We start from the raw sequence: 26,260 nt of genomic DNA, 5'->3' as shown, positions 1-26,260 counted from the left end.
TTTATTTCTCACGCAGGAGTAATATCGCCTTGCTTACACAGATGAGACACGTACGTATCGTTGTTCGACTTTACGCATTTTACCGTCTCTCAACATTCGTAGGATTTCACACATGTTCAACCACCATCGTTACAAACGATTTAGAGTGTATTTGCAAGGTGTCATTATCTTGTCACGTCCCTTGGAATAATAATTTTGCGCGAAAAATTCTCTCTCCGGCACAACAGATGGGATATTCGTGAAGAAAATTGAAATCTCCTACTAGAGGGGGACGTGATGAAATTTCAGCCGTACTCCTTTCAAGTGACTAACACATCGATCGCGTTTACACGCTCTTTGCGTTTCTTCGTTTCCCGATGTTTCGAGTCTCGCCTTTCACGGTAAATGTTACCAGGTACCTTTTGGTGCGATCCAATCTCTCAGTTGGAAGTGCAATCACTTGTTTCTCCTCTCCGTGCGTCACTTCCACCTAATAAGAAGAAGAAGCGGGTTTTACGCATAAATATATGACACGATATAATAGTCGATATTACCGTCATTTGTCCTCTGCCGCGACTCTCGATTTTCGGAAGATGATCTGGGACGTCTCCAGCCACTGCAATTATAATCTACATTCACACTACGGACACTGACTCTTTTCGGGATCTACGTATGTATACAAGCTTCGTGAAATCAACAGCAATCTCTCGTCCAATTTGTACGTGTCGCTGGTTGAGAAAGAACGTACGATATGTGTAGACTGGAACGGAAGTGTAAGCGCTTGTCGCGTGATGGCAACGATGAGTCTTCTGCGTGCATTGTTTAGCTTCGGTACAAAAATCCGGAGTGGTAGGCTTTCCTTGCAGTCTCCTCAATTGCTCGTACAGGAACGCTTCGAATTGCCTAGTAACGCGCGACACTCGTTATTATTTCAGACATGCGACAATGAAAAGTAGGGTGCCCGAACACCAATCTGGAAGTAAAGTAACCTGAATGTTAACGGTCGATCGTACTTGACGACGCCAAGGGTGGGTCCAGTCATGCCGGACTTGTGAAAGGCATCCACCTGAAAGAAATCCTCACTCAGCACAATAGCGTTGACACGCTATCATATATATATATATATATTTTATTATTATTATTATTATACACCAACCTGCCTCTTTACCAAGACATGTTCGTTCGCTCTACCGTGACGGATCTGCAGCCTCTTGAGTTCCATCAGTTGGAAGAAGATCTTCCTCTCGAGATGATAACGACGCAAGCTAATTTGCACATCCCTGGTGACAGTCTCCATATTAAGGGCTTGTTGTTTCGCGGTGTTTGGGCAACATTTTCTCCTCCGTGGAATCCTCGAGACTCTGGGACTCGGCTCTATCCCGCTGTCCCTGCCCCCGCTGTCGCGACGTTGCTTCCTCCACGGTCGATCACCCTCTTCCGAGTTCTCGATTTTAACCAAGCGACTGGCCGATGGTACCTTGTTTTGCCAGCGCAGGAATAATTCGAAGTAATAACGTTTGTCGATTCAAGAAATAATCCATTTCTTTTTTTTCTACTTTCTTTCTTCCGTAGGTCGATTCGGCAAGATCGTCGCACGGACGAGAAGCCGCGTTTCAATCAAGTGATAAACATAATTTACCCGAGGCAACGAAGTTTTAGATGCGGCCAAGCCGTGCTCCTCCTCGCTTGGCAAGACATCGACGACCTCATTGTCTTCGAGAGTCTTTCTAATTTCGTTCCACGCCGGACTGTCTATCACGGCGATTATCGCGCTCCGATCCAGGGAATTCTCCCTTTCCTTCTTCTTCGAGGCACATCTTCCCGTTCTTCTCCCGGTGGACGGCCTGGAACGTCGAGTCTTGGAAGCTTTCGGAGAGCAACTGTCGTCGAAGTAGCGGAAATCTCTGTCTCCTGAAATCTTGGTCTGTTAGAGTGTTTGCTCGATCAGGCGAATCTGTTTGTTACAAGAGAGTCCCAACCAGAAATGACGAGTCGATGAATAGTACCGGTTGATAGTCATTTTCGATCTTGTCAAATTTTACGTCCAAGTAAATTTTAATTACAAGTCATAAAAGAAAAAGGTCGTAAGATTTTCGCGCAACCTTAAGTGGAAGACACACGGTATGTAAAATTCTTGTCATGAAATCGTCAAATCGCTAATTATAACGATATATAAATATTGTTACGTTATATAACTGCGCAAACAGTGATTTTTCCAAGAAATGAATATAAGTCAATGAATACAGGTCGCGTTTTAAATTATCATTATACATTAATTTCCATATAATTGTTATTTCCCAACATTATGCCATCGTGGTATTTTTTTTCAAAGAATACATTATGATACATCCTTTATCGCATATATATCAGAAGGTCGATCATTAATGATAACGTTTAGGATGGATTTTATACAGGATCGATGAGTTCTTTTTTTATTTAAGCAAAATAATCTAACATTAGTCCGCATCATTTTGTCGCAAACAATATTTTGCAGCAACTAATGTCGATTACTGGCCTGTATTTAGGTTGAATCGACTAGAAAAACCGACTTCGATAGACGGCCGTTACAGTTTGATTTTCATATCGCTTACCTTTAGTATGTTAAGGATGTGCGAAACGCTCGAATAGAAACCTGACTCGAAGAAGAGAAACTTACCTGTCTCAATTTTCGCTTGTTCGTCGTTCGGTTTCATGTCGCGAGACGATCTTTCCGAGGAAGGCGTCTCTTCCGAGTTCGACGGTCGTTTGGTCAACACGTCCATTCTCTCCTCTTTATCCTCTTCGTCTTCTTTCAAACCGACGTTTTCAGCCGGATCGAAAGATTCGGACGTCTGTTTGGCGATTAGCTCGTCAGGACTTTTGTCGCGCGCGTCAGATTGATTCGCCTCTAGTTGAACGGCAGGGAATTTTCCGTTGTCTTCGAGCGTTTCTTCAAGGATGGAGGCGGAATGAAGAGAATCCTCTTCCGAGATCTCTTTCTCGTCTCTCTTTTCCGCGACGAAATCTCCGGAAACATTGATGCTCAAATCCTCGGTTGTTTTCTCCCGCGATTGGCCTAGAGTAAGATCACTAACGTTCGATTAATTTCTCAATGATAGAGGAGAATCGCCTTACCTTCATCGTTTGCTTCCTCGAGCCGTTTGGTATTTTCCGGAACGTCTTCCTTCCTTGATGGAAGAGAGGTGGGAGTATCGGGTATCTGGTCTTTGTGAACCATCGCCGTCACGACCACTCGTTCCACAATCTCCTGACTGGTGCTGTCAGTCGCGTCGTATCGGGACTCTGTGATCCGTGATTCCGCGGGCGGCTTCTCCGTCGACTCTCGCTTTTCTTCCGGCGGCTCGCCTCGGTCCATCGTGTTTTCCTCATTGGACGTTTTCAACTTAGAACTGCGTTTGCTCTCCCTCGGAGTCTTGGATCTTATGACTTTCTCGCATTTCTTTTCCAGCGATTTCTTCACCACGATCACTTCCAAGCTGTCGTCGCTCACACTGCTGCAGTCAGCCCCGTTCGGTCGCTTTCTCGCGTGTCGTCGTCGCGTGCCACGTCGGTTCGATTCGACGGACGAGTATTCGCGCTTGCGTCTCGTCGATCTTGCTCGCTTTCTTCGTCGATTGCTACTGTCGTATCTAGGCGATTATTATCACTCGATCGAAACGTGCTGCTAATATTTGTACGTACGTAAATGAGGCGATATTTACCGGGCGGATTCGCTGCGAGCTCTCCTCTGGTCCTTTCGCGTCTTCGGCAGCCGTATCTCCTCCTCGCTGAAACTTCGGCTGTCCCGACGAGCGAGCTTCCTCAGATTCCGCCGCGTCCTCCGTTCTATCCAGCGTTCCTCGTAGTAGAGCTCGGGGTGGCTACTACTGTCGCTCGCCGTACTACTCTCAACCGTATGCTTCGTTCGGTATTTCGCTGTAAACGCTAAGATTGGTGAGAGAGAGCGGACACGCGGATACCGACCTTTGTTCTCGCACGCTCCGAGATGCTGCGCCGTGGTGCCGCCGTGCATCTGAATCAGTTTCGCGCAGTCCCTGTGGCCCCTGTAGAGAGCCGCGTCCAACGGGGTCATCGAGCTGCCCTTGCTGGTGCGCAGCACGGCGTTGATCCTCGCGCCATGGTCCAGGAGGAGCTTGCACGCGTCCGAATGGCCATGCAAGGCCGCGACGTGAAGGGGGGTCTTGCCGTCCTGCGTACCGACATCCAGCGTGCTCGGTCTCTTCTTCGCCAGCCACTTGATCAACTCGATCCTGCCGGATGCCACGGCCTCGTGTCCGATCCCTGTACCCCGCACGGTCCTCGCGTGAAGCGAGCCGCCGTGCTGAGTGAGAATCTTCAAGGTCTCCAATTGACCTTTCGCCGCGGCGCAGAGCGCCGGCCTGAAAGACGGTCGAGAGGCTAGAGGCCGTGTCCCGGGGAATTTCATTCGCGACTCTGCTTACGTTCTACCCTTTCGATCCTGCCGATTGGGATCCGCCCCGAGCTTGAGAATGAGGGCGGTCGCGTCGGCGTGGCCCAACGTCGCAGCGTAGTGCAACGCGGAGCAGCCGTTGTCGTCCACATGGTCGGGCTGAGACCCGCAGAGATTCACCAGCGCCTCCACGCATCTCGCGTGACCTCTCGATGCGGCGCAATGAAGCGCCGTCAAGCCGTCCTTGTCCGAGGTGCCCGCTGCCGCCGCTCCTCCAGCCCTGCGCGCGTATGCTCGCGGTTATGCTTGAGAGAGAGAGAGAGAGAGAGAATCTTCCTTACCTCGCCAGGGCCAGTACAGCCTCCACGCTACCGGCGCTCGCCGCCCACAGGATCGGTTGTCGGCCATCCTCGTCCTTCGCGTTCACGTTCGCGCCGAATTCCACGAGCGTCTGCAGCACCCTCAGCCCGACCTTCTTCGGGACCGCGAGCTCCGCCGTGGCGGCCGCGCCGCAGCATTGCGCGGCGTAATGCAGCGGAGATCCGCCGCGTAAATCACCGGTGGAAGGTCGCGCGCCGGCCGCTAGTACCAATCGAACGCATTCCGCCTCTCCGCAAACTCAGAGAGAGAGAGAGAGAGAGAGAGATTAATGAGCACCGAAAGAGCACCGGGATAGATAAGTAGAATGGGAAAAATTGTACCGGTGGCCCAATGAAGGACACTGTGCCCCTCGAGATCCTTCGCGTTCACGTCGGCACCGTTCGCCAGCAGGACCGCGACCAGTTGGGTGTCGCCGGCGATGACCGCCAGATGAAGCGGCGTGTGACCCTCAGCGTCGGGGGCGTTTACCAGTTCCGGTGCCGCGGCGGCAACGGCCCCGCCGGTTGCCGCGTCCATGCAATAATGGAGAGCGTTTCTCAAGGTGCGATCCCTATAATCGACCGTCGCCTCTTGTTCCTTCAACAGTCGCAAAACCCTCGCTCTGTTGCCCTGCTGGCAGGCGTGCATCAGAGGCGTAGCGCCGAGGTGCAACACTCTGAAACGGCACACATGCCTGTAGGCGTCGGAGGCCAGCCTCTACGACGTGCGCGTTGTACCTGTAAGGCCTGCGGCAACCTGGCGACGTACCGCTCAGAGGCGGCAAGGACACATCGTTGCGTTCCGTTCTCTTCGGCTGAGGCTTCTCCTTCAACGGGATCGGTGGAGCCTTAGTGTCCATCCCCGGCTACGCGTTGAAGCATCGCGCCGAACATGAGATTGTGCACCGCATTGTCATCTTCGATTCGCGGCATGGGACATTTTTCACCCGCCCCCCACTCGATGACCCAAATTTTCGCCTACTGACCACGTGCTGACCAGGTCACTCGCTACCATAGAAACCAACGGTCAAAACACGCGCAAGGTCGCCAAATCTTCCCCAGCCGATCTCTAGCCCGCATTACTGACACGATTCCCATCGATCTACGACCTCGTTGTTTTTCTCCCATCGAGTTACGCCCGGAAATCGTGATCGAGAGAGTTTAGCAAAAAAAGCCGTTCGAACGAACTCATGCGCACGTTTAACGCGCGGCGATGACTGAAAATCGTTATTTCGTTGATTCAACGTGCCGCACATCGATCGTTATCGCCCCGTTAATAATTCGCCTCTCTCTTCATCCGCCGTGATGTTAGCTTGAATATTTCATACCGGAGAGAAGCCCCGATCCATCCACGTTCTTTGCAAATTGCATGATGGATGCATCGAATGCGCTTCTTGCGCGGAGCAAAGAGAATGTGGTGTCGACAATTGTTGGGAGGGATTTCGACCGATTGACTCGATTTAAAATGCGCGGGAACGCGCGCGCCTCGCGAGTGCTGCTCGCGAATAATATTTCGCTTTGAAATAGTGTTCGCTTAAGACCGTTGCACGTGAAAAAGTGTTGTAACTTCCTAAGTTTCTGACAATCCAACAAAAGTCACGTTGTTGGAATTTTACGATTAAAGTTTGGTCAACCAATAGGGGAGCGGTTTCATATCGTTGACCAATCAGAAATCACTGGAAAGAGGATCGCACATGATGATTAGAGTATTATTAAGAATGAACGTCAAATTTTGCGGTTACGACATTTTTACGTGCAAAACAATTGTCGGACGCGAGGCATCTCCGCTACACTTTGTTTCTTTTCAACAATTATTCGTATCATAATTCTTGATCCTCGCTCGCTCGTCGTCATCCGAGAAACGCTAATATATATATATATATATATGTACAAACTTTGCGATTTGCGAAAGTTGCTATTTAATATGTTGAAACGATATTAATGATGCAGAAAAAAACGTCTATCATGTGCGCGTCTACATATATAGCTTTTAATACTCACTTTACACGTCTTGAACGGCATGAGATTTAGCGAGTAAAAACATCGTTTTATTAAACATTGCTCCAACTCTTTGTGACGACAATGAAACACACCTCTGGAGGGTGGAACGCGCACTGAAGGCTCTGCGTTAGCACAGGTGAGTTAACGTAAGGGTTGCTTAGATACCGCCGCGTCTCAGTAACGTACCAATCAATTTCTACCTACCAAACATTGAATCCGACATAAAAAATTGACCGGTTATCTATAAAATTAAGAAAGTCTCCCCATTTACGATAAAATCGAAAATTTCACTTTTCTTTAACGAGAGATCGAAGAATTTCTTCTAGATGGAAAAAAAACGCGCATTCTCGACGCGCGTATTCTCTGATTTATTGAATTATTTTGATAACACATTTCGACGCTGACTAACAAATACGACGGCAAACTTGTCGACTCGTAACCGTGTGTGTCTCAAATTTTTCTACATTGTCGCGTATGTGTCCTGGAAGAGACAAAAGTCTAATGTTTATATTACGCTCCAAAAGATGTTTATATGAAAATATAAAACGTGTATGTTTTTCTTATTAAATTTTTTATAACATATATAATATATAGTTATATGATTCGGGAAGAATATATATCTCAGATGTAAGATCAATTGTGGGGGTATAGCTCAGTGGTAGAGCATTCGACTGCAGATCGAGAGGTCCCCGGTTCAAACCCGGGTGCCCCCTCGCATACGCTAATTTTTTTCTTTGCCTTGATGTTATATTTTATGTATGATATATAATGGGGAGAACATGAGCATAACCGATAGAAAATTCGTGTATCACTTTTAAGGTAATGTAATTACTATAAAGAATAAATAAACTTTAAAATTACCTTATACACACATTGCATATAAATCTATGTGTCTATTTTTATTTTCATTCAGGCGTGCGCATATATTTTACCTCAGAACCCCTTCTCCCCTCGATCCCATATATCTTTTAGGAGAAATAATGCCAATTTTCTCTCTCTCTCTCTCTATCTGTCTCGTTCGTTTTCAAAATGTGAAACGATGCAACGCACACTCTGCGTTGCAAATACAATTAGTGCAGGGACTGTAATAATACTTGCAAAATTTTTATTTAGAAACCACGAATACACCGCATTAGTTACGACTGAAAAAATTGAACAAATTGATGCTTGTATATTTCTCATGTTGGAGTGAAAGTGCAAGTGACTCGCCACTTGTGACGTACTACTTGAGAATAAGAGAGTCTTGCGTTGAATCGTAAAGATTGCAAAATAAAAGTAAATCGAGTAGTCATTCAGTCGCGCTACAATCTCGAATCTCTATCAACGACAGAAATGCTCGAGTGTCAATTTCTTGCGCTTCGTGTTCAGCTAAAAAGAACGAACTTACACGGACAGTCGTAGACGGTGGTAGGCCAGAGTGTAACATGGCGGCGTGTAATGCAAGTTGTTTTTAACTTCATCCTTTATGAATAATCAGAGTCTGCTTGCGTTCGAGAAAACTTGTGATACTTTGCGAGCGATTGCGGAAGTACCAACGACGTGAAGGAAGGGACTTAAACATGAATTACAATCATTCGAACGCTCGCCGAGGTAAGCGTAACCTCCGAATTGCAAATGTAAATTTGAACGATATGCTTTTAACACGAATATTTACGATACCGGTGGGAGGGGTAAAGCGTTTTCGTCATATTTCTCTTATGCGCTTTTTGCAGCAGGTATTATTAATTTCATCGAAACAACTATAGAATTTGATTATATGTAATAGAATATCACTAATAGGTTAACATGTATTTCTTGTATATTGTATGAACGATGAAAAGGATTTACACAGAACAAGTTATCGTTTAAAAACAGGAAAGCCAAAGAGATTGCTGGATCCATCGGCTGCTTTATCAGCAGCTCCTCTAACTACTCCTCCAATGTCGCAGAATTTGTATGTGTACAATCAGCAGGTAATCTTTGCAAAACTTATGTATCACACAATTATTCTCTACCTAAATAGCCCTTGACAGAATATGACTGATTCTTAAAGATCAAATGCTTGATAGAAACTTTTATATTCTTCCTAACCTTGTTCTTAGGTACCAGTGAACAACGGTGCGATGCCGGAATATGGCTTCAACGTGTCTGGACAGACACCACCTCCATATGGATTTCATTCGCCGATGCCAAATTATCCACAGAATGATAATCAAGGAGGGGAATTTGCAACTTCGCAATTTGCGACGCAGTTGTTGGCTCAACCAGTTGTCACAAACATGGCAGTAGAGTATGGAAATGCATTGGTCGGCTCTGGGAAGCAGCATCTTGAAAAATATGTTCCAATTACAGCATTGAAATATTACTTTGCTGTAAATACGGATTATGTGTTTGCAAAACTGATGCTGTTATTCTTCCCATTCACGCATAAGGTATGAGTAAAGTTGATAATTTCTGTCATTCTCTCTGCACGTATATAAGAATACATCAAACGATGTGAAATAATTATTTCTTTGTCATAGGACTGGTCTGTAAAGTACGAGCAAGATGTACCATTGCAACCACGATATGAAAAGAATGCACCCGATATGTATATTCCTACAATGGCATTTTTCACATATGTCGCTATGGCAGGATTAGTTTTAGGCACACAAGGGCGCTTTACTCACGAACAATTAGGTATTCTGGCTAGTTCCGCTCTTGCTTGGGGTTTCATTGAATTGATCGTTCATATTGTAAGTTTGTATGTGATGAATCTTCAAACGAGTCTGGCAACGTTAGATTTATTGGCATACTGCGGCTACAAATACGTCGGTATCAATGCGGCCCTATTGTCATCGTTGTTGTTTCGGAAATTCGGTTACTTTGTGACTCTATTGTACTTCAGTGTCTCTCTAGCTTTCTTCCTGATGCGATCGTTAAAATTAAGAGTCATTCCACAAGGCCATAGTTCGTACACAGCTTCCGGCAATAAAAGGCGACTTTATTTTATACTGTTTCTAGCTGGCATACAACCATTTCTAATGTGGTGGTTGTCATATCATTTAATCTAAATATGACGCGAGAAAAAATCTATCAAACGTACAGCCAGGGGAAGGAAACGTGTGTATATTTATTATTTGGTTCTTAATATCACCTGTACATTTTTTGTAATAAAATTCGAATATAATATCATTTGGGCAATGAATCGATTTGTCTCTTTAGCCTCCACCCTTTGAACAGGATAATCTCGTTAAATTGAGCAGATGAGGGATACTCATTGATCTGCTTCGATTGATTTTTTCAACAAGATGTAAAAATAGCTCTACAGATATCTGTTATTTCGGTTTAGAGCGATTGATTTCATGCGGTGAGACATTGTTGACAAAACGTGCGAGAGATGTCGCCAGCATCGTGAAATACGACGGTTGCAGGCGGGTCAGTGTGGCGCCACCGATGACCGATCGTTCACGGTAGTTGTCTGTGAGCCGCGGCAAGAGCGGGTGAAACATTGAGATCTGTGTGTGTGTGTGTGTCTTGTGGGTCGCTTGGCCAAAAATGGCGGAACGGACGAAGGTGACAGCCCCGGCTACCCGGCCCGTTCCTATGAGATTGTTCGCTACTTGGGAAGTGGATCGCACTCCCCCGAATTGCATACCCAGGTAATATTGCGGCATTCTTCGAACAAGCGACTTGTGGCTGACGTTGCTTTCTCGACGTTGTGTTACATCTATATATATATATACGCCCTTTCTGTCGCCCTCACTGTCTGTCCAAGATGTTCGCTTTTTCGAGCCTGTGTTGTCTTTGTTGCTCACGATTGGACGAGTTGACGTCTGTTCGATTATCAACGACGGCCCTCGCGATGAATGGAGAACGCGAAATTGCATGGCGATTATCTAATCCTTATAAAACCGTCCATATTTTTATTTCCGAATCAATCGATATTTTTATCGTTGACGTATATCACAATATCGACACAACATTGTCGAAGGACGCGTGAAAAATATCAACGAGAGATCGAGAGTAACATATTTTCTTTTGCTTTTGTGAACATTGATAGCGTTGTATGACACACGTTATATAGATCGTTATATAGATGAATCAACCGTTGCTGTGCCATATATTCGATATTCTCCATTACCTCTATCGGTATTCTTAAAGGAACTTACCATTTTCTCCCTTCGAACAATCGATATTTATTATTTATTTTTTGATACTGTGCCGATATACTATCGAGTAATGAGAGAGAGAGAACATGAATGCCGAGATAAGAAACATGCCTGCTTCTTTGTCTGTAGATGGTTTCTGTCTCTCTTTACGCACATCATTATCGCGCTACCACATATGGTAGATTGATCTCTCGGACAAACAATATACATTACATTGAAAAATGAATAATTCAATCGATATGCACAGTGGACTACACTGCATCTCGTTGTACCTTTCAGGCTATGTTCCTTGACGTTGACACGTTTAGTGATTCTTCGGCCACTTGGCTCGGATTTAGCGTCCATCAGCATCGCGGTTAAAATGCAGAGTTCCAAGAGAACTTTACGATCCAACGAGATGGCTATACCGAGCGGTGGTATGCTCGACACGGAGCTAGAATTGCAGTTTGCGCTTCAATATCCACATTTTCTCAAGAGGGATGGCAATAAGCTCCTGATATTACTGCAGAGGCGAAAACGATATAAAAATCGGACGATGCTCGGATACAAGACTCTTGCGGAGGGAATCATCAACATGGCGCAAGTAAGTCTGCCGAGTCTTGGCGAACGAACCGCGCCCTTGACGAACATACATCCAACAGGTGCTGCAGCGACAGATGGATCTCGAATTGGAATTAATATCGGACAAAGCGGAGAAATACGGCGGTCATTCGATCGCGTTGGCGCGCGTGAGCGTTGTCGCGCTCACTTCGCAGCCGGTCGATCACGATAAAAGACTGACAAATGATCCCAATGAGCGACTCTGTCCAGAATTTAGCGACGAGGAAGAGGAGTTCAGCTCGGAAGGCGAGGCGGAGGGCAGCGACAGCGAACCTACATTAGAGGTGCACAGGCGGAAAAGTCGCGGGAAAATTCCAACGAACGCCAGGGTATGCGCGCGATACTTTTGTACTAGCTTACGGACGCCCCCAATGATTGCTGGTAGCTAAATAAAAGTTTCTAATGCTGCATTCCAGCAGATCGTTTCGTCAGATTCAGTATATCGAATGACGTTCATTTAAAGTGTTGATAATGGCCGTGTGTTTTGCAGCAAAGAAACTTGAAGCAAAAGTTTATAGCTCTGTTGAAGCGGTTTAGGGTGTCGGAGGAATTAGAACATGATCAAGAAGAAATTGGGCAGAAACTCTCGGGTACGTTTAATATTAACGTAAATATGCTGATTAGCTACCAGATTGATTTTGTCAGAATTTTCTTAATGTCCGAGACTTTTATCCTCTGTTAAAGGTGGCGATATGGAAATAGAGGAATTGTTCGACGAATTGGAAGATTTATCAGATAGCGGGCCCGAATTGGACACCATGTCCGTTAGTAGTACACCGAAGCCATCGCTGAGACCCTTTTTTAGCTCGAGTCGATCCCTACTGGCACCACCTCATTCCGGTAAGTTGTCGCGAGTAACCCGACGGTTGTTTCAGTGCGTATCTAGTAGAACATACACACACCACACACACACACACGCGATCTATGGCAAAGCATTTTATCGACTCGTGCTGCGCAAAATCTATATCAATCGGTAACGCGTGTGTACGCATAAGCCCGAATCCGTGATATCAGTGGTTAATTTTGATCGCTTTTGACTCGAAAACTATTGCGATTTTGACATTATGTATCGTTGTCCATTAAGAATTAGCCTCCTGAAATATTCCGTAGCTTACTCTGAGATACACAAATCTCTCTGAACTAAGTGAAAGTCTGGTGGGTTGGCTTTGCATTGTTGCATGTTACGATTCGATAGTAGTAACCAGCGAGGACACTGGAACTGTGTCAGCGACTACCACGTGTCAGCAGCCCGTGGGTCAACCGGTTAAAGAGAAACATCGTATCGGACACACCACACCAGGTATGTCTACTATTCAAAACTTGTGAGGACAAAGTTGGAACGTTCTAAGGACTCTGCTTCTTACCAAACAGCACGTATCTGCGTTTGATATTTTTATACAGCATGCAATGTCAAAAGAACGTATGTGTGTATATATATCTCTCTCTTTGGAGGAAAATGTAATTATATCAGCCACACACAAAATTTTCTACTATTTTTTTTCGTCTTTTTTTTTTAATTTTCTCGAGCGAGTCATATCCTCTTGGGTTCTTATTCTTTTTCCACGATTAAATCTATGGAGTGGCAACCAATGAGAAATGTGTCTGAATTGAGAGAGTGAGAAAAGTTTATCTCGGGACGTAAATGTTATACTTCCAATGAAATGTGTGTGAGAAAAATTGAAAACGATTCAGCGACAACAATTTTGTAGATTGGAGAAGAAACTCGAGCGCATGAATGACCTTGCTAATCGACAGAAGCTTGGTGTTTCGATCACACTTGGTAATTAAGTGTTTTCACACCTTTACACGGGCAAACGTATATATATATATATATATATATGTATACGTATATCAGTTCCTTTTAACGATGCAATATGTTTCTTCAATGCCTGAATGCAAGAATAATCGAAGCGTCACTTCTCGCCTTCACTTGTCTCAAAATGGGATCGAACGCTTAATCTCTGTATAAGTAGACTTTCTCACGTAAAACACTCATACACTAACGCGCGGTAACGTTTCTTCGATTCGTCTGTTTCTCTTCTTCTATTATTCTTACATTTCTTTCTAATACTACTTTTTTCGTCGAAAGGAAAACAAACGAAATATACTGATGTATGTGAGTGGAAATAAAATTTTATCTCGTCGCTTAAATCACTTGCAATTGTTCCTATTACACAAATTTTTGCGTTAGTTTCGAAAAAAGCCTGCTATAGTATGTTTTTACAAATGTACGAGGCGTGTATTTGCTATCTTCCTGTGCGCGTCCCCCCCCCCTCCCTCCCCCCTCTCTGCTGCTTCTTGTATGTAAGTTTTATTAGATCTTCAATCTGTGACACTGGCCTGTATCTCTCTATCTACTTATGTACGTACGTACCCTTTACTCTGTCAATTTTACCCATTTAAACTGCTTTCTTAACAACCAACTGCACACCACTTCACAATTTTATTTGTAACTCTGCAATCAAATCGATCGATAGGTTGGTCTTGGCGAATAAAAAATTTGGCGCGTGCAATCACTTCTCGTGAATCCGAATATACTTTTGGCACATGATCGTGCTTTTATTCACTTTACACGTGTTGTACATCTATGCAGAGCTTGCCAAAATCACCGATATCTCGCTTTCAAGCGCACACGATGGAAACTAAGAGAAAAATTCATATTATTATTACGATCAATTCCAAGAATATCCCCGGTGGAGATGATTTCTCGCGGAAGACAAGAAAGAAAAGAAATGAGTAAAACTTGAACGATTATTTAATAAATAACAGTCAATACACAGGCAAGTGATATATTTCATTTTACGAAGAGAAATGATCTGAAACAACGAATTTGACGGTCGAGCAAATTTAAAAAGTATCGGTGATTTTGAAGCTGTGGATATACGCAACGTTCCCGATGGAATAACGAAATGCCGTTGCAGAGCGAGGAGTGGACAGACAAAGCGACGACAGTTCTCGGAGAGCCGACAGCGATTCCCACCCCGAGAACTGGACGGATCACGAGGCAAACGACCCGCCGAATTACGTAGCAGGTTCACCGCCGAAATCGGAGCAGCCTAATAAGAGCGAGAGCTCCGAGAGAAGAAGCAGACTGTTTGCGCGCGACAGAGGAACGCCCGGGAGTAATAAATCTAAGAAGCACAGTCTGAGCGTCGATTTAAAACCGTCGGCCGATCTAAATAGCACAGAGGTGATTTCGCATGATTATTCGTTGAAATCCTGTCCAGCGTCTGATTCATGTTGATGATTTCAGCCGAGGAAGGCACTGGTGGAACAGCTTGGCCGGGTATTGCCGGACGACAGTTTACCGGAGGCCGTGTCGCTCGTGTCGATCGCGGATCCCGGCGGGGCGGTCCTTGCTGCGAGACTTCAAGAAAGAAATCACAGAGTACTGACGACGGCTTCTCCGGCTGATATCCGCGCAACATTCACCTGCTTGGTCGCGCGCATACAAAAATTGTAATTGCAATGTCTCTTTATTCGTGACGTACGTACTCGTTTTAACAACTTTCTAAAACAATCCAAACAGCTGCAACAGTTCGGCGAAACCACCAGCACCCATAAAAGTTGTGATCGCTGGCGGCGACAGCTTCATCAACGCAGTTCTTCGTCACTACGTCGATCTGCTGAGCTTCAGACCGCCGGATTGGCAGAATTACATGAAGTTCTTGGTAGTGCCGCTCGGCTCAAACACGTTAACGAGATACCTCGGTTCTGTGGACGCGAAATATTCGATGCTATTCGGAGACGAGTGGAAGGAACTTCTCGAGAGAGAAGGGGGAGGATCGAGCGAAGGTGCAGCGAGAATATCGGAATACCTGGCCACGGCGAATACGGTTCTCCCGTTACCCATAGCGGAAGCTATGGTCACGTACAGGTAAATCGCAAGATAATCAAAATATTCTACTCCGAAAGACGATGTTAGTTGCAACACTCGGCTGAAAGTAAATGATGGTATTCGCACAGGGAGACGGATGACAGCAGCCAAATCTTTATCCCCTTTGTGAATGATGTTCGCGTGGGTTGTCCAGACAGCAGTTCTTCCGCATCTGTCGATTTGGAAGAAAGTAACATCAGTATGTCTGGTTCCCCGCCCTCCTTACCTCCTCCGAGCTTGCCCGTTCCACCACCTGGAAAGCTAACACCGCCTAGCAGTCCTAACGTGGGCCAACCGGCGAGAGAAGGATGGGAGCCGGTGGAACTTCAGCTAGATTATTGGGGTAAACAAACTCAAGGTGAAAAGGGCAAGAACACGTTGCGCCAAGCTTTCCGAGCGTTGCATGTGCAAAGACTTCCTTCGTTGGGCGAAGCTCCAGGGCATCATTTGTCCATGAATTATACGACGAAAGAAAAGAAGCAAAAAAGTAAGAATCCATCTTTCTTCTCTTTCATCAATCTCCCTGCCCTGATGAAATTCGCTTCTCTTTTCCAGTAATGAGACTGGGCAAGAAGAAAGAAAAGGAAAAAGAGAACGAGCCAAAGAGTCAAACAGTGGACGGCGTGACACGTCTTATATGTTCAGCGAAAACTCACAACATTCCACTAAGAGGTAAAATTCTCATCTATTTCGTACGTTGGTTATATTATATCTCAAAGGGTTGTCCTTGATATGATTGAAAATGTCATTTAATATGCTTAAAAGTTGTGTCCATTGTGTCATTTTTACCGCAGTGAGCATCGATGGTACCGAGTGGTACGGTGTAAAATTTTTCCAACTATCAGCGCAATGGCAAACACACATCAAGACGTTTCCGATAGCCTTACTGGAATATAATCCACAGCAACAAACTTTGACTAGTACGTAAATTTCAGTTCTCGTCACTACCGTCGGTGAAAAGGCGTATTACTAACATCGGACTCGTTTTTATACACAATTCCGATAACTTTTCAAAACTGCTCAGTAAAATCTGCAGAACTTTATGGACACGCCAATGTTTGAGGTGCACATATAATATTCGTTATATTGATTCGTTGTATCGATCATTTCACGATGGGAAGGATTTTACAATCGAGGTATTTTCTCCCTATCTCGTACGAAGAAATGTATAGACGCGTAACACATGTGCAATCCGGTTTGCACATGCTCGATAATGCTGTCTTGAAACTACTAAATCATACAGTAAATTTGTACGTGCGTGTGTGACTTTCGGCAAAGGTATATAATTATTTCATCGCACAGGTGTGAAATTATGTAAATTATACACGTTTATTGGTATACACGTATATGACAAGCAGTTATATCGAATGTATCCATTTATGAAGATTACTATGTTTTTACTTACACAAACTTTGGAAAGCCGAGAAAGAATGTTGTCACTATCTCTAATGATATCCGAACGGCTTGTGATATTTTAAGGTATCCATCTAAGGTGAGATATACAGGCGCATGTATACAAAAATGTGTTTGTATGTTGAAAGGTTACATTGGACAATGTTATGTGATGCTGCATCATTACTAGAAAAGTCTGTGATACAGGCAAAAATAGTTTCAGCGCACAAAATGATACATGTGCGCTGCATATTATGTGAAACAATCGATATATGCAAAAATCGTGATAACGAATGTGTCGGTTAGAAATTGTTCATTGATTATAATACCGTCTTGTTATTTGAAATTTGGAGATACCTTGCACGTTGCTCGATAAAGTTGCTAGCCCTAGGCCAGTTTCTAGATAAATACTCTGCTCTTTTAAGGATGCTATACCAGATGGATATCCTAAAATATTCACGCACGCACATTTCATCTCAACCTACAGATTTTAGCATGGCTTCGCTGATGTTATAGTTGAAACATACTCTCTCAAGACAATCTTGCAAAAAGCAGGAAATGACAGACGCAATGACGTTGAATCATAAAATACAGTAAGGAAGGAGAGAGAACTGGTTTTGAACATTAGATAATTTTAAATAACAAAGGGCCTATATAATAGAGCGGTTTGCTGTGATGCGTTGCTATTTTTGATGAAAAACAATACGTACGGAAATCATATTAAAATCTAAAAGTTGAGGTGAAACACGCTGTATATATACGCGTTTGTATGTTGAAAGGTTACATTGGACAATGTTATGTGATGCTGCATCATTACTAGAAAAGTCTGTGATACAGGCAAAAATAGTTTCAGCGCACAAAATGATACATGTGCGCTGCATATTATGTGAAACAATCGATATATGCAAAAATCGTGATAACGAATGTGTCGGTTAGAAATTGTTCATTGATTATAATACCGTCTTGTTATTTGAAATTTGGAGATACCTTGCACGTTGCTCGATAAAGTTGCTAGCCCTAGGCCAGTTTCTAGATAAATACTCTGCTCTTTTAAGGATGCTCTTTTATATTTAGTTTGTTTTTTTGCTCGTGTCAGTCTTACCGCGTAAATAATACTCGCGTAAACATTGCTTCTCATAATTTTGGGGCCATATCAAAAAGATGCCGAGATATTTCAGATCAAAGTAAAATAACGTGAATATCGTCGCGAAACAAGCGGAGGATTTTGTTCAACCCTATCAAAAGTAGTGATCAGGAATGGTACCGTCAAGTGACACATTTTGTATTATTTACTAGCTGATGGAAAGATTTTATATATTATCGTCGTTTGAAAGGGTTACTATTAACATGATACCATTGATGTAGCCGTAACGAATTTCTGATCTCTCGCTTCTTCTTTTAATCGATAAAAATAAACACTGTTTTTAGCGACGTAGCTGTCGCTTCGACTGCCTAATGCCAAATTAAAGAAAATACGCCTATTCGATGTTGTCACGTGTAAAGGAAAAACAAAAAGTGTGTACTCTTGAACGGCATGCTCCAACAGTAACGACTAAAACGACGATGGTCGCGTCTTGCCAAAGTAAACGTAGCAATGAAATATCTCCGTTTGCGCTCCTCTCTTTGCTAGTCTGCAATTAGTTGTTAATGCGTATCGAGCGATACATCTCGTAGTCATACATCTCATCTCCGTTTGGTGCACAATTCGTCCAAACTACCGAGCGAACAATTCCTGACGTATTAAAGGCAGTTACGTGTGGCCATAGCGACATAGTCTGTAATGATGATGATACTCGCAGCAGAGCTACCGACGTTTTAATTTTCTCGTAAGAAAAGAGGGAAGAAAAAAATGTGACGAGAGAAACATTGCTACTGCAAGAAGACATACTTTCGGAGAAACTGTCTCGTCGAGCACGCTGAATGACAAATTCAGCAAACTGAAAACCTGCCATATACATATATTATATACACATTTATACATATCGTCGAGCTGCGTCGACGAGGTATCGATAGAAGAGAGTCTTTTTGCTTGAAAGCATTTTATCCGTTGTTCTTTACTCGATCGTGTGCGTTCTCTTGAGAATATGCCAAAACAATCTCGCGCTACATACGTTTTATCACACACATTACAGACAGATGATGATACATGCTAATAATGTTTGAAATCGGAAACTCCTCCGTACTAGCCGAAAGATACCAGCCCTCTCTTGCATATAGGGAAATCTTTCATTTGTCCATCTATGAGCATCATGTGCTTCCGAACTTTGTAAGTGCGATACCAAAGACACACACACGTTAGAGATACGTNCCCCCCCCCCCCCCTATGTAGATTAGTATTGTTTTCTTCTTCGTATTGATGCATGTATATTAAGCGCGCCTCTTGTAATGTTCCTTCTTCTGTCGATTCGACAAACGTGTATTGCTCGTTTTTTTTCTTTTATATCGATCGATCATTGGTCGTGTAATTTTATTGTGTAAGATATTAGAGCGATATAATAATCATCGCGTTGCTTACGGTCCGAGATTGCGCGTGCGATATATATATGCGTAATCAGATTTTGGATTCTAGTCAAAAGACGAGAGAGAGAGAGAGAGAGAGAGAGAGAGAGAGAGAGACGCGTGAACAAGACTCGATGGAATCAGAAATAGCGATTCCTCCGCTCCAAGAGTCGTCGTTGCGCTTTTCTCAGACGATTTGATTAATCGCTCAAGACAAACGATATTTGCTCGGACCGTCAGCGAACGTACGTAAGATACATATATATCGCGGAGAGTTTCTGTTTATCATTATTATTATTACAGCGCGAGCTTTATCATATGGGCAGCTTGAGCTCAAATAATTACAAGTCATTAATGCGTGCGAACGCAAATGAAGAATGGGACTCGTGAGGATTTATGCATTTTTCAGCCACGCAAGGAATAGAAGATGGAACGTTTTTATCACAAAACTGTGTTCCTCTATCGACATGATTGATGATCCCCGACTCCATCTGACCGTATTGATGAAAACATCGCGAATAAATGTGTGGGAAGCTATTTCTTTGCGAATTCAGATGTATGATTAAATCAAACAACGTTATAACGAAGCGTTGAAATGATTTGATACGTGTTTGCAGACGAATACATTGTTTACTATCGAGAATGCTTTTTCAAATGTTTATACCGATATGTACGATACGGTAGTGTACAGCTTGCAGCAGTGTAGAATACATGTAAAACACGTGTTTCGACGTTTCACGCCAAGTTTATCTATCACGTTAGTGTAACATGTTATATCTCTTTTTCGAATATTTCATTTATATGTAAGGTACAGTAAGTGTGTTCAGAGAGAAAGCTATGTGAATTCGATAAATGTATCATCAGACAATTTGAGAATAGATGACCAGGCAATTTATTCGTCAGTGTAGAAAGATGTTGTTTTTCAGAGTTAAATTTGGTTTACTAAAATCAAAACGGTCAGAGAACGCTGAAATAAATTTATATCAATAAATTGGTTAGCTACACTTTTTCATCCAGATCCCGCATGTCGTTGATGTGATAAATGTTACATATTTTTATACCTCGTGTCGTTATGAAATTGTACAATTTTCGCAAAGTTTCTTTTCAAATTGATCGAAGGACAAAGTGAGAGCTCTCTCTCATCTCCGATGTATATTCAGTCAGCGCAAATTTCGTCCTTTTTCGTTCAAAATTTCAAACACAGGTCGTTCAATCAAGATTCTCGAGACTTGATTAATTACTGAAAATGCTCAGAGTGTTCGTTTCCATTCCAAGGCTCCTCTTACCTTGCAGTCGCTGTTTGATAACGTCTAGAGGAAACGCGTGAATTCTCACGGTTCAAATAAAAAGATAACGATCGATTTTCAGCACATTAGTAAAATGCTCCTTTTGTTCTAACAATCAAATTAGCATCGACAAAATCATGAGTTTTGCGTTTCCTCACTTATCGACGTCATCAAACAAAGACGCAGTATATGTATATACCTTAACGCTACTATCAATTTACTCGCATCGATGAACAGAGTGCAGAAACACCAGAGTTAGATATTTTCAATCTCTCTCTCTCTCATGGAAAACAAAGAAACCCCCGGTTTCGAGCGATCTGACGGCAGATTGAGCAAATTAATCATCTGTGTCTGCGCAATCTGCCTTTGTTCTGTCGCCGACAAAACCTGATAGAATCTGACAGCAGATTGGCGGCAGAAAGCCGCAGCTTTTGCAGGTTTGATTTTATCTAGGAACAATCTGCACATACCATCTGTATATTTGGAAAGTAGATAGAAACTCTGCCGAAAGAGTTATTTTATTTCGTAATGATTATTCGTACAATCTCAGGCGCTATTTATTCTATCAGTAGCGATAGTATCTCCGATATGAACTTGTTTGATTAGTTGAATCAACGCGCGCAACATTTATCAATACATACACACATACGTATACACACACACACACACATGTGTGTGTATGAAATACACAGCCACAACTCAATATATCGGCGTTGATTGGTATCTACAATAAATTAAGCGTAAATGAAATATTAAATATAAAAAGAATATAAAAAAAAATTGTGATGCATAATAATAACAAAGTAAAAAATGCGAAATAATATACGCTGTTATTTGTATAATTAATTTACGACCGGTGTTTTCATCGAATCGTTTGTTAGAATTTTGTGTGTCATATACGCAACGTTTATATATACTATTACTGATGTATATCTATAATAAGCAGAGATTCTTAGATATATCATTGCACACTCCAATATTAAATTCACAGCTTAGACGAGTAGAAATGAACATTTTTTATGTGTACGCGCGCGCGCGTATGTAGCATTCCTTTTTACTTATTCAAACGCAGCACCAATTACATCCGATACAGTCACTTTGCGCGGTACATAACATGTACTTTACACAAGTAACGCTGATGTACAGAGTATATTTATATCGAATAATTTAAAATTCTATATAAATTATACATATATGCTTATATTTTTCACATTTAAAAATTAAAAATTATTAATAAATAAGATAAATATGCATGCACGCGCATATATATAAGAAATGTTAACATGTCTAACAAATATTAACAATAACTTTACGTTGTGCCTTTGTGCGCGCGTGTGTGTATGTTACTCGTAAAATTGCAAGAAAAATCTGTATATATCTTTACGTGCGCGCATGAACAAACACGTACAGTCAGTTATAGGACGATTGCAACACTTTTCTTTTTTTTTTCCTGTAAGCCTTGGAACGCATTTCGCATCCAATAAGAGAATTTTTTAGTCATTTTCAGGAGATACATTTTCCTATTGGACACGAGATGCGTTATGAAACTCATCGGAAAAAAGTGTGTAGCCGTCCTGTGACTGACCGTACGTGTGTGTGTGTGTGTGTGTGTGTGTACACACACACAAAATATGAATGCACATGCAAACAACAATTGTTTGAACAATTTTACAAAGCACAACGAAATGACAGAATATCGACTCAAATTATATGATTTTCTATAATTATCATATACTCTGTTATTTGTTCATTCTCTCCTGCGAATTAATGACGAGATTGTATCGCGATGATATAACGGAAGACATCATTCTCTTGTACTTTTACATATATACTGTTTACATTAGTTAATTTCCATAAAGAAGATATTTAGACTTCGATATCAAACGACACAAATATACATGTTCAAGAAATGTCGAAAGCCGTAAAAAAAAAACGTTTTAATCTTGAAGAGAAACTCGTTTTCAGATATTGTCTGAGCGGCGCGTATGCAATATTAAAAAAAAAAGAAGAAAACGGAAGAGACTTATGCCGCCAATGACAAAATTTTTTATATACAGAATATTTTGATTGCGATGCAACGGTAAAACGGAAAGGTTGATAAAAAAACAGCGTATATTTCTGGCGCACATCTCCTATAATAAGTCAACTTCGGTCTTTTTCCTTTCTTTTTCACGGCACTTTGGTAAAATTTACTTTAAAGGCTTCTCTCTCTCTCTCTCTCTCTCTCTCGCTTTCTCGCTTTTTCTCCTTTTCACTCTCAGTTCTCTCATTTGAAACTGTGTACCAAGTCTACAAATTTATAGCATCTTTTCAATTTCTTTAATTATTACGCGAGAGTATCGTATTGACAAATTTGATATAAAATGTATGAAATATACCATCGCGTATGACTGAAAAGATCAGCCAATCATCGAGTATCATTCTCGAGTCTTTTATTACATATATATTTAGAGAACTATATTCAATAGTTTTACATAGAAATAAATATCAAGAGACAAACAAAAAGAAAACGATATAATTTCGTCGGGTGGCGCAGCTTTTTCTCACTAGACTAAGTAATCGTGTAATACTGAAATTTCGCGAGGTTCAACTGTCTACGCAGAAAAATCGGAGCAAACTGTTGATTTTCCAAACATTCACCTCTCTCTCTCTCTCTCTCTCTCTCTCTCTTTCTCTCTCTCTCTCTCTCTCTCTCTGCAACAGTGCGACGAGACATGGTTTTTGACGGACATCTGGCGATTAATTTCACCGTAATCTCGAACGAGATTTCTCTCTCGCTACATCGTTAAACGATAATATACGTAGCGAAAGAAAATGTGTACTTACGGCATCGCGAAACTTTCGTCGTGTTTTATCGTGCAAATGATTCGAACGAAAGGTGAGGTCAAGACAGCGGTAGAGGAAGAGTAACGAATGTAAAAAATTTACATCGGCTGCGTTGTTGCACGACGTTCGGCTGGCCAAAGTCGATACAGGGGAAGTTCATAATGCTGTGCATAATCACTGATGGACCGCGCTTGACCTTATCTTTCGACACACACCCTGTATAAACCTTTGAAAACGTACGCACGCGTCTTAAAAGATCATTCTAAGCCGAAACAGCATGCCAAGTGACAAGCTTGAAATTCAGCGCCTGAAATCCAGTGTTTTTTTGCATATCTATACAAATGTAATAGATTAACTCTTTATTTATTGCACCAACATAAGACGGAGACCACAATTATCGCTGAAAATCTACAATATCTTCTCCTAAAGAAATATATATATCTTCCAATCAGAACTAATGATGACTTTTGATAAGGCCTACCTAATACATACATGTATACACATTTACTTATGTATCGAAATGGGTGTTTCAGCTCATCATGCATGCCACGTACACTTGTTGTGTGTCTCGACTTGACGTATCGTTACCAAGAGTCGCCCGTAATTCTTATCATCATGTAATTCGAGGTAAGCGAAAATACCGCTACTTGGAATCATGTGAAATCTGATGCCGAACTCCCTCGGTAGATGTTGCGACTAACATTGCGTGAAATATATCGCGCGCGAATTCAAACATACATTAATCAAAAGCGCACAATTATTAGTTGAGAATCGGCTGTGCTTCGAATGTCTCGTTCGCCGTAAGAATGCGTTGTATTCTCTCCCCCTTTTTCGCATTACCTACGATTCTTTCGCACGACTCTACGTGTACGGACGTAACGCCAGTGCTCTGCCGCGTAAACCTCTTTGACCACCGACACCGCCCTTTGGTATGACATATCCCCCTGCGTGTCTCGTTGCACCTTCCTCCTCCAAATTGCCGTTACTCTCGATTAAATCGCGCAACGGCCAACAAGCGAGGTGACGCGACTTACCGTGACGTGCTAAAACATGGTATCCCTGCCTGAAAACATGAATAAGTGAGCCGATGAAGCGGGAGGAAAGGAGGAGGAAAAAGAACACGTTCTGCAAACATACCTAGAAGAGATTAATCCCACGAGCAATGCCCAGTGTGCTTTATGGCCCCTCTTCAGACACGGAGCATGGTTAAAGTCGGAATCATACGGAATTAGCACCATTGCTCCATGCGCCAAAGCGTGACTCAACGCGTCCGGATACTGTTGTAGATCCACCATCACGTCCGGCCTGTGATCGGGCAAATATTCCGCCGCTAGTGTTGCCATGAAATCGACACTGTACACCTCTCCGTGTTGCGTGAATCCTCGAACGCGAGCTTCGGCGAGAAGATGGCTCACAGCGACCGGTTTCCTATACTCCTGCGATGCCATTGCAAGTGCCACTAAGCCGCATCTGCGGCGAAATTAGACCGCATTAAACGTTCGTTTTTATTTCTCAAATGAAGCACCAATGCAGGAAGATACAAGCAGGAATTCATATGAAATTGCGAATAGTTTCTTTTCAGTGACAACAATGATGATCGATACTCACTGTGGACCATCTTGAAGGATCGGTTCTACTCGACAGAAGTAATTTACCTCTGCATCTTTCAATTCATTTCGTAATATCATCCTTTCAATTTCAACTTCTGCAGGCGTAAGCTTGATTTTGGCCCAGGGGGGCGAGGAATTGGTATCTCTGTCTTCTGTTTTCTCACACATAGGTACCTCTGGCAAACTCGAAAGGGGCGGAGTTGGTGTTGGCATTTCCCAATGCCAAAATACAAAACGTTGATATTGTGGATTTGCAAGAGGATTAACTAATTATAGTAATTGGGAGTTCACCGACACGATAAGATTTAATTCCACCATTGTTCACAACGATGTTTCGTGAGGCATTCTTTGTTTTTCCTGCGGAAAACCCCTCGGAATCTCTCGCAAAATCTGTGGAAAGACAACTTACAATTGGTTCGCGTGAATCTGACCCTACGAAGCGTTACTTGCGTGCGAATCTTATCTCTACAGTACTGTAGGTGTAAAATAATTGTCATTTCTCAGCTGTCAATCGGATTAATGGATTTGAATACGTCTCGCCGGGAAAAGAGAGCACGCCAGTGGGCGCAACAACGGTGATGCGTGCGATGTATTTTACAAAATCTAACCTTTCTACACCCCCTTCTTCTCATGATAGCGCATCGCGATATCGCAATAACGATCGTTCGGAATATAAACGTACATTGTTGAAATGCCAAGATTCTTACTCTCTTTACAGATGCATCTATCCCTTTGTCACGATGTATGTGACACTTTTGTCTCGATTCTAATAGTACTCTCTCTCACAGACAGGAAACGAATCGGTGTTTATCTGTCGCAAATTACGGAATCAGCAACGAAACGACAGGCGCGCTGCATACGACCGATGTTCCCCCTTTGTTCACCCTGTGACGAGTCGTGACTCATGCGTATATATACATACATTATATAATTCTCCAACGAGAATACTAACATTCGTACACTCTTTCCTATATCTCTACACACCGATATCATACGAGTCACTGTGACACTCGACGATCCTTTCTGCGAGCATCAAGCCTCACTCGATGGGGGCCCATCGACGTACCACGGCCGACGTACAACACGCGTCTGCGGACGCTATCGAGCATACACCCATCTTTAACCTGGTAATAAGAAATCCACGCAGGGTGAACGATACGACGAGCATAGAGAGATGACCGACTTTTTCTTCCGCCGTGCCACTTACCAAAGCTAGGCGCATATGGCCCGCGGAAGTGCGTGCGGCAAGAAGCGGCAGCCAATAAACTTTTAGTTCTTCTCGTGGAAAAA

At 42.8% G+C, this 26,260-nt stretch overlaps 4 protein-coding genes and 1 non-coding gene across 23 annotated transcripts; 3 read left to right on the top strand and 2 right to left on the bottom strand.

Moving 5' to 3' along the window:
* On the bottom strand, positions 1-14,381 carry LOC106742549 (ankycorbin). Of its 8 annotated transcripts, XM_014615607.1 has the most exons (15): positions 14,365-14,379; positions 13,855-13,935; positions 5,488-5,757; positions 5,092-5,426; positions 4,732-5,008; positions 4,422-4,670; positions 3,681-4,358; positions 3,094-3,608; positions 2,636-3,034; positions 1,619-1,890; positions 1,136-1,456; positions 969-1,045; positions 728-882; positions 534-595; positions 1-469 (listed from the first exon to the last, which is right to left on the bottom strand). In XM_014615607.1, exons 3-15 carry the CDS (start codon positions 5,607-5,609, stop codon positions 326-328), a joined length of 3,606 nt encoding a protein of 1,201 aa, XP_014471093.1. In that variant the 5' UTR covers positions 5,610-5,757; positions 13,855-13,935; positions 14,365-14,379; the 3' UTR covers positions 1-325. The 8 variants fall into 8 exon arrangements, with proteins under 8 accessions (XP_014471093.1, XP_014471091.1, XP_014471092.1 ...); XM_014615605.1 differs by having other exon boundaries at positions 13,855-14,381; XM_014615606.1 differs by lacking the exons at positions 13,855-13,935; positions 14,365-14,379 and adding an exon at positions 6,751-6,842 and having other exon boundaries at positions 5,488-6,425.
* Positions 7,392-7,463, top strand: Trnac-gca. The gene has a single exon. It is a non-coding gene; the product is annotated as a tRNA-Cys (tRNA).
* LOC106742552 (protein YIF1B) lies at positions 7,953-9,903 on the top strand. The gene is made up of 4 exons (XM_014615614.1): positions 7,953-8,340; positions 8,605-8,702; positions 8,832-9,161; positions 9,252-9,903. Exons 1-4 carry the CDS (start codon positions 8,310-8,312, stop codon positions 9,780-9,782), a joined length of 990 nt encoding a protein of 329 aa, XP_014471100.1. The 5' UTR covers positions 7,953-8,309; the 3' UTR covers positions 9,783-9,903.
* On the top strand, positions 10,202-21,757 carry LOC106742550 (phosphofurin acidic cluster sorting protein 2). Of its 5 annotated transcripts, none has more exons than XR_001374280.1 (13): positions 10,267-10,370; positions 11,160-11,463; positions 11,522-11,809; positions 11,971-12,070; positions 12,165-12,320; positions 12,676-12,780; positions 14,402-14,670; positions 14,734-14,939; positions 15,010-15,357; positions 15,447-15,844; positions 15,913-16,029; positions 16,152-16,898; positions 17,529-21,757. XR_001374280.1 is itself a non-coding variant. In XM_014615611.1 (12 exons), the coding sequence occupies exons 1-12, from the start codon at positions 10,267-10,269 to the stop codon at positions 16,283-16,285; spliced, it is 2,529 nt and encodes an 842-aa protein (XP_014471097.1). In that variant the 5' UTR covers positions 10,202-10,266; the 3' UTR covers positions 16,286-21,757. The 5 variants fall into 5 exon arrangements, 3 of the variants coding, with proteins under 3 accessions (XP_014471097.1, XP_014471098.1, XP_014471099.1); XR_001374281.1 differs by having other exon boundaries at positions 16,152-19,493; positions 19,552-21,757; XM_014615611.1 differs by having other exon boundaries at positions 10,202-10,370; positions 16,152-21,757.
* A 1,203-nt stretch (positions 21,758-22,960) lies between these two features.
* Positions 22,961-26,174, bottom strand: LOC106742618 (UPF0692 protein CG33108). Of its 8 annotated transcripts, none has more exons than XM_014615756.1 (5): positions 25,923-26,174; positions 25,579-25,855; positions 24,969-25,360; positions 24,498-24,830; positions 22,961-24,423 (listed from the first exon to the last, which is right to left on the bottom strand). In XM_014615756.1, the coding sequence occupies exons 3-5, from the start codon at positions 25,181-25,183 to the stop codon at positions 24,222-24,224; spliced, it is 750 nt and encodes a 249-aa protein (XP_014471242.1). In that variant the 5' UTR covers positions 25,184-25,360; positions 25,579-25,855; positions 25,923-26,174; the 3' UTR covers positions 22,961-24,221. The 8 variants fall into 8 exon arrangements, with proteins under 8 accessions (XP_014471242.1, XP_014471239.1, XP_014471243.1 ...); XM_014615753.1 differs by having other exon boundaries at positions 25,653-25,855; XM_014615757.1 differs by having other exon boundaries at positions 24,969-25,374; positions 25,678-25,855.
* Between the last annotated feature and the right edge of the window lie 86 nt (positions 26,175-26,260).

This window comes from Dinoponera quadriceps, unplaced genomic scaffold, assembly GCF_001313825.1.
Source record: "Dinoponera quadriceps isolate SergipeBrazil2010 unplaced genomic scaffold, ASM131382v1 scaffold113, whole genome shotgun sequence".
Taxonomy (NCBI): Eukaryota; Metazoa; Arthropoda; class Insecta; order Hymenoptera; family Formicidae; genus Dinoponera; species Dinoponera quadriceps.
The sequence above is the reverse complement of the archived record's forward strand: the minus strand, read 5'-3'. Positions and strand labels throughout refer to the sequence as shown.